Consider the following 8,167-nt stretch of genomic DNA (forward strand, 5'->3'; position numbering starts at 1 on the left):
CAGGGGAAATGCAGCCCCGCACCGGCTACTGCTCTGGCCATGGGGGAGTCCCAGCTCCAGCACAGCGCTGCGGTGAGGCACCCTCCCACACTGCGACACTAGCAGCTGGGACAGGTGCTACAGGTAACCCCAAAGTTCACAGTAATTTCAGAAATCCCAAAAGAAAAGGTTTCCAGAAATGGCAAACCATAGGACTGCAAACAACCTGCCCAAGCCCCACGCCCCGGCGGGCTCCACCATCCCCACGTGGCAGCTCAGCCTGACACTGAGAGCACACTGGGGCTTTTTGCTCCTGCAAACCTCCCAAGCACGGCACTGCTCCACAGGGTCTGCCCGGGGCATCGGCGCGGCTGACTGACCTGTCCAGAGGGAATCGTGCTTCATCCCCTTTGTGGAAGTCAGTGCTATTCTCCAGCCTGGCCAGGATGTCCATCCTCTTCATCAGCATCTCCAGCATGTCGCTCATTCGCCGCAGCACCCCTCGGGACTCCACCGCGCCCATCACTGCAGGCACACAAAGAGCAAGCGAGACATGGTCACAGGCTGGGCGCTGCCACATCCGACCGAAAAAATCCCCCTCCCCATGGCTTCGGCCCCAAAGCTGCTGCGGTCCTGCGCTCCCCAGCCCTGCTGATGGCCTCGGTGGTCTATGGACCATCTCAGTGCCCCGCTGTCCCTGGGTGTCCCCTCCCTGGCTTTGCCAACAGACCCACAGCCTGAGCAGGGGCTAATCCCTGCCTGTGCCCAAATCCAGCTGGGCAGCAGCTCCCAATTGCCAGCGATTACACCAGCCCTGGATCCAGCCCCCTTGCCTGCCTCTCTGGGCATAAACTCCCAACTTGTCCACCTGATCCAGCCTGCCCTGAGTGCTTGCAGGAAACCAAATTTATTCTTAAACACCAACCAAACAGCCTTTCATTTTGCACTTCTATATTTCACTCTCCAAGCCCCACCTAGCCCAGGATCCTGCCTTTGACAGCAGCCTACAGGGGATGCTTACGGAAAAGCGTGGGAAATGGAACAAATAGGTGGTCCTCCCCCAACACATCCTCCCAGTGGCAGCGGATTTTCCTGTTGCAGGGCAGAATTTCTTCTCTATCCAAATCTGCTACAGGGTGGGTGCCCCAGCACTGGAAATAGCTCAGTCTCAAATGCTGCGGGTCCACTGTATCTCAGCAAGCCCTCCCAAGCAGGGAAAGCCCCTGAGCCCCAGCCCCATTTACTGCTCTGCTTCCTACAGGTTTGCACAGCACCGACCCACTGCTGTGTTGAAAGCGCCGGGGGATATGCAAGCTCCTGGCTCCCGGTTTGATCTGCTGTCTAGTGACAAGCAGCCCCGAGCCCAAAGCCCGGGAACAGAAAATAAAGCTTCTGTTTCATCTCAGCGTGGCTCATTTCATGTTAGTAATAACTTAATCAGTGCATAATCCCCTGAACTTCTCCCATTTAGCTTATCTCCGCCGTTCCACTCACACGTGCTTTTCAAGAGGCAGCACATATTTAATTTAGGGAGCAGCAGGAGCCGGACATCTCACGCATCTCCAAATGGATGCAAAACCAGGTCTTGCAAAGTGGCTGTGCTGGTGCATCCCCTGGGTCCCCCACCCCGGCACAGCACCTACACCCAGCTCAGCCAGGGATGGAGTGGGGCATCCCAAGACATCAGGTGCCTGAATGCCAGGTCTAGATGGCTTTGGTATTCAGATGAGAGCGGTGGGTATGGCCATGGTGGGAACCGGCTCACCCTGACAGCTCCCACTGCTGCAGAGGTGTAGCCCCAGCGCCCTCCCCACTCCCCCCAGTAAACCACCCGCTGACTCCAGCTCCAGATGCTGCGGGGCTGGAGCCTCACGTGCTGGGGTCAGCTCTCCAGCTCCGGTGGAGGAGGGCTGCATCGGCACCGCAGCGGAACCGGGGGCTTCGGCACTCGCACCCCCCCCGCCAGGCTCTCGCCCCAGCAGGCACTGTGAAAGCATCGCATCACGTCGCTGTCGGACGCGCGGCACGTGAACACAGGGTTCCAAGCCAACCCTTAACCCCTCTGAGAAGCTGACAGCGGGCCAGCCAGACCTCGCCAAAGGCTGTCTTCCAGGCTTGGATGTGATTATCAGCAACACGTTATTTTTCCTGACGCTATCTAACAAAAGGGAAGAAAAACTGAGAGCAAAAGCAATTCCTCAAAAAAAAAAAACAAAACAAAAACCCAAACCCCAATAATACCATTCATGGAGATTGAAACCAGGCTCTTCCCCAAATGCTCACTGAACTCCCATGGCAAGAAGTCAGTGACGTCTGCTTGAATCGGTGGGTACAAGTCCTGTGCAGCCCCAGACCTCCTGCATGGGTCTGGGAACGCAGAAGCCACCTTTGTCCGTCCCACCAGGAAGGTCTCCCAATCCCCTGGGTGGGACAAGTCACAGCCTGTCCCATTAAAGGGCAGAAGTCCTAATGAACTCACAATTAACAGATGCTAGGGGGGAAAAAAAGTGGAAACTTGGACCCTGGAGCTCAGTTTGTACAGGGGCCTCCCCAAACGCAGCTGAGCAAACTGGGCAAAGACACAGCCAAGAAAAATAGAATAGCTCTGAGATGGACTTAAGTGAGAAAAGCCCGCTCTAGTGCCATCCCTACCACGGCTGGGCTGCGCTAATGGCTTGCAGCCCCCACACCCTCTGCCCGCCTGTCCCAGGCAGCTTCCAGAACTGACCACCCCCTGAACAGGGATTTCTGCTCGGGATTTGCTCCTGCTCTGACATCCCAGCACTGCCAGTGGGTCAGTGCTTAGACTTTGAACTCAGTTTTTGAGTGAGACGGAGACTGGGCATCCTTGCGTGCTCCTGTGCCGGTGGGTGAGTCTGGAGGTCAGGGAAAGGACCCGATACAACCGCTACAGCTGGCCAGAAGGGCTTAAACTACAACCACCACATTTCCATGGACGGAGTGGTACCCCTGGCCCAAGGATTTGGAGCCCAGCTTGTTTTGGGGGTGTCAGGTCATGCTGGTTCACTGGGAAGATGCAAGGATCATGTCTGAGAAGGCCACGGAGATGACTGAGAGCCGCTGCTGCCTCTGCTGCTCAGGGCTGGGCTGTCACCCCAATTTGTAGCCAGGCTGCCTTCGTTTAATTACAGAGGCCTGTTTAGTGGTGCAGCTCATTTGAAATTTAAATGGCTGCTCACAAAGCCCAGGCAGAGAAACAGCTCTGGCCCCTGATTAAAAGCCAGACACACGTATGGAGCTCATCCCCACAGAAGAGGTCTGGGAAAAGCCTTTTCCTGAGGTGTTTGGGATGGGTCTCAGGAGCATCTCCAGACCTTCCAAGGGAGCCTAATCCTGGCCTGGGAAACAAGAGAAACTGAGGCACGGAGCTACACAGGGCTCACGTTCCCAGCAGGCAGCAATGAGCCAATGTTGGTGCTGGGCACTCAGGGGTGCTCAGCGCCATGTTCCCACTGCCCAGGAAAAGCTCCCCAGGGATCACCCCATGCTCAAGCAGGAGATGGAGATTTCCCAGAGCTACATCCACACCCCAGGAGATCCAGCGCGGATGGCTGCTCCAGGTCCTCTCTGCAGAAGCGCAGCTGACAAGTCAGCTCTGCTGCCAAATCACTAAGGAGGAACAAGGATATTCCCGCTGGGGAATGAAACCATTTCCCCCTGGATCCCAGAGAAACCAGCAGCGAGCAGAGGTGCAAGCCCCGGCGCCGCAGCTGAGCCCCCAGCGCCGCCCTGGCTTCCCCCCCCAGCTCTCCCCTGGCTTTGCTGAGATTTCCCCTCCTGTCGCTGCCGCCATCCAATTTCCCAGCTGGTTTTGAACAATTCCAGGATGCTTTTCAACGGCAAAGCTCTGAGCTTTGCTGTCAACAGTGAGCGGAGATATTCCTCCTCCAATAAAGAAATAAAAAACCACCCCAAATCCTAAGTAAAAATAGTAACAAAAAAAAATACATCTCAGCCTTCCCTGGGTTATCTTGTCAGGCACCCTGCCAGAAAGCAGAGCTGTCGCGGGGCACATCTCCCCCCAGCCCTCCGCCGGCTCTTGGAGATGAAGTCAAAGCCCTTCCTCATCAACACCTCTCTTTTTCTGTTCTTGGTCTTTTTTTGTTGTTGTTTTTGTTGTTGATCCAGAAGCTTAAGGAGGATAACAAGAACGATTTGACATTTTTGGCAATGATTATTACATCTCTTGGAAAGTGTGTCTCATTAAAACCAAAAGGAAGGAGGAAAAGTGCTGAAGCGACTCTTTTAAAAATGCAAGAGCCAGGATTCATTTGTTAACCTGAGCCCAGGCAGCCGCCAAACGGCTGCTCGGCTGCCTGACAGCGCGGGCCAGCGGTGGCAATTCGGAGGATGGAAGCGAGCCCGGCCGCTACCCCCAGCTTCTCCCCCCTAAGCCAGCAATGAAGATCGCCACGAGCCCTGCAGGCACACGGGAGAAACCGAACCCCAACTCGATAGCGTGAAAACCCACTAGAACAGTCCTGCAAGCCACTTTTTTTTTAAAAAAGCAACCAAGCTAATTACAAAGGAGAAATATTCTAATTACCCATGATAATCAGCAATGATGGAAAAGAAAACACAAGAAAAACTGCTCAACAGATTAATTGGAGTTTGCTAAAGTATGACAGGTTTTTGACAGTTTTCCTGAGTGGCAGCCACTCTTTAAAGCCAATCACTGAACCTGACAGAGGTTTTCATAGCAGCACTAGGAAATAATGATTGCAATCAATCATATCTTACTGGATTTCATGAGACATGCTGGTAAACACAGCAGAGGGAGGAGAATTATTTATGGTGCTTCAGAAGAGCATACAGCTAAGTAATTGGATGAAATCGGGGGAAAAAAAAGAAAGCATCCCCTAAGGGTGATGTCTAGTGAAAAAAAGAAATAGTTTCTCTGCGAAACCATGGAATAGCCAACAGGCAATATGCTCAAATTTGGATGGGCCAAAACCTTGGGGAACCCACTAACGACACACTTGTCTAAAATACCTTCTTGGAGTAAATGCATCCCCGGGCAGGCATCCCACCCCATGCCGTTACCTGCCACCGAAACCTCCAGGAACGGGAGCCAGGACAGACGCGCGGGTGAGTTTTGCTGCGTGTACAGACTGCCCTGGATGCCAGGGTGAAGTTCAATGCCAGATGCCTCAGGGCGACCGCGCAGGAGCAGAGAGCAGCTGAGAAAGCAGCATTTCAGGGAGCATCTCCCGCACTGCCACGCGCGGGGGGTCCCTGACGGGCAGCCCGGTGCGGGGCTGGGACCAATGGAGATGATGTGGAATGGTGCTGGTAAAGCCCAGGTTGTGCCATGGGGGAAGGAACAAATGGGAAGGAGTTTCTTTGCTCAGGCATTGCATTTTGGGGTCCTGAGCATCCTCCCCATGCCACCCCACCATTGCTCTCACTGGGAGCCATCTCCACCCAGCACTTCACAAGCATGGAGGGAACGTGCGGGATGTCACCCACCACGTGGGTTCGCGTGTGGCTCTGGAACGCTTGGGCTGAGGTTTTCAAAAGGAGCTGAAACCCTTTGGGAGAAAAAAAATTCACATTTTGGGGGCACGCTCCCTTTAGCCACTTGGACTGATTCAAACCTCCTTGCCCTGTGTAGCTGCTGGACCCAGATGACAGCTCCCCGTCCCTGGGTCACTCAGCCCCATCCTGCTCGGGGAGGTCTTGAGTTGCTCAGCATCAGATTCATGCCAAAAAGGTGGGGAAAGAGAAAAAAAAAAGTAGGGAAAATGGTGTTTGAGAGCACACCAGTGCCCAGCCCAATGCATCCCTTGGGTTTTCCTCCTAGCGGGTGCAGGACCCCGGGTGTCAGCCCACAGGTGCAGAGATGGCACCTCACCTCTGTCCCTTCCAGGGAGCTTTTCTACCCAAAAACCAGTCCAGTTTCAAGGGCAGCAAAAGCCTCCCTCACCCAGAGGCCACAATAGGCAGGGGGAGACCAAGGCACAGACCCAACGCACACCTCCACAGACCAGCAAGACCAGCACCGAAACATTAAAATTCAGTTCCACAATGTAACTCTGCTGTTGATAACATGGCTGATTTGTTGTTGATTTTTTCCCCCCCTTCTCAGACATAAGTCATATCCCTGCCTGGTTGTCTCGCAACAGCTAAAAGCTCCAGTACAAGAAAGGAATTTGCTCAGAGATGGTAAGATCTTACCTACGTCCATTGAAAATGCCAGCTGAATTAATTCCAATCTAAAGCATCATTTGCTTTGCTTTGGTTTCCTCCTTTAAAGGACAACTCCAGACTACTTAAACCCCTCAAAAGGACAATGTAGTCCTGAAGGAGCAAACAGAGCATCCCCACCACGGTGCAGCCAGACCCAGACCCCACCGCCTGGCAATCTGGGTGGCTGGTAGCCCAGGGCTGCCCTGGGGACCCCTTCCCCCCACGGAGGGCACCCACCCCAGCACTTCCCCAGTTCCTGGGGAGCTTCTCTCCTCTTCCCACGCTTCTCTGTTTACTTTCACTGTTGACTTTGATTCAAGCAGATTAAAAGACCAAAAAGCCAACTAGCCAAGGGCTCTGTCTAACCCTGACACATAATCCATTACAGTCACAGCCCAGAGACCCAGCACTAACTGGCAACAAGAACGCCCAGGGCCAGGCTCAAGATGGCAGCAATGGCCACCTCCTGCCTCTGTCCCTTCAGCACCCACCCTGGGGGAAGCTGCTCCGGGGCCAGGCGAGGTCCCCCACCCCTCGACGGCACCCACTCACTAGCATGAGCACTCAGGCAGTTGTGGCCTCCAGCAAACCCACCCACATTTGCCACTAAACTGCTACAGATTTATTCGACTGGTTGGCCACATCTAGAGGGTAGCGGTCAATGGCTCAATGTCCGGATGGAGACCAGTGACGAGTGGTGTCCCTCAGGGGTCCATACTGGGACCGGTGCTGTTTAATGTTTTCATCAATGACCTAGACAGCGAGATCGAGTGCACCCTCAGCAAGTTTGCGGATGACACCAAGCTGAGTGGTGCGGTTGACACACCAGAAGGACGGGATGTCATCCAGAGAGACCTGGACAGGCTGGAGAGGTGGGCCTGTATGAACCTCATGAGGTTCAACAAGGCCAAGTGCAAGGTCCTGCACCTGGAGGCTGCTGTGAAGCTACCACCTTATCTGGCTTGCACCCCAAGGCCAGCTGCTTAAAACCAGAGTCAATTCCAATGCAGCTGTTAAATCATCGCGATGAGATGATTCAGACTGATACGAAAGAACAGATGAGGTAAAATGATGGGAATCAATAAACTCTTCTGTCTTCTCAGTACCAGACAGACATGGACCTGTCGGTCCAGAGGAGGGCCACAAAAATGATCTGAGGACAGGCTGAGAGAGTTGGTGGTGTTCAGCCTGGAGAAGAGAAGGTTCCGGGGAGACCTGATTGCGGCCTTTCAGTACCTAAAGGGGGCTTATAAGAAAGACGGGGACAGACTTTTTAGCAGGGCCTGCTGTGATAGGACAAGGGGTGATGGTTTTAAACTAAAAGGAGGTAGATTCAGACTAGATACAAGACAGATGTTTTTTATGATGAGGGTGGTAAACCACTGGAACACGTTGCCCAGAGACTGTAGATGCCCCATCCCTGGAAACATTCAAGGTCAAGTTGGATGGGGCTCTGAGCAAACCTGATCTATTAGCGGTGTCCCTGCGTACTGCAGGGGGGTTGGAGTAGGTGACCTCTAGGGGTCCCTTCCAACCCAAAACATTCTAGGATTCTATGATTCTATTATTTTAAGTTATACAGAGAAAATATGGACCTGCGTAGCCCGTGCCCCAACGCAAAAAGCACATGGGGCGGCACAGGGAGCTCCGCGCCAGCAGCAGCAATTTGCACCTGGAGGTGCCCACGAAGCAGCTTGGGGGCTGCCAGCGAAGCGGACGCTTCGGTATGGCTCCAGCTGCACCATCGATCTGCTGCTGAGCTGCTGGAAACGGCTGGCAACGAAATGGTTCCCTGGTAATCAGCCAAATTAAGCAGCCTTAAGTCACCGGCTGGTAAAGTAGATTATGTCCTGCCTGCCTGCTATCATCTACCCCCTGGATTTATCCATCCCCTCGTGTGCTGCTGAGCAATCAGCGGCAAATGTGCAGCCTCAGGGATGTTTTCACTCCCTCTCACCACATTTATAGGCGGGCAGGG

General features: G+C 53.9%; 1 protein-coding gene across 1 annotated transcript in view; it reads right to left on the bottom strand.

The window, feature by feature from the left end:
* Positions 1-8,167, bottom strand: part of MGAT5B (alpha-1,6-mannosylglycoprotein 6-beta-N-acetylglucosaminyltransferase B) — a 71,499-nt gene that overhangs the window by 49,822 nt on the left and 13,510 nt on the right. Inside the window, exon 5 of the mRNA XM_009637741.2 lies at positions 360-504. Coding sequence (XP_009636036.1) covers positions 360-504 — 145 coding nt within the window. The remainder of the gene's footprint in view (positions 1-359; positions 505-8,167) is intronic.

This window comes from Egretta garzetta, unplaced genomic scaffold, assembly GCF_000687185.1.
Source record: "Egretta garzetta isolate BGI_Z169 unplaced genomic scaffold, ASM68718v1 scaffold34, whole genome shotgun sequence".
Classification (NCBI taxonomy): Eukaryota; Metazoa; Chordata; class Aves; order Pelecaniformes; family Ardeidae; genus Egretta; species Egretta garzetta.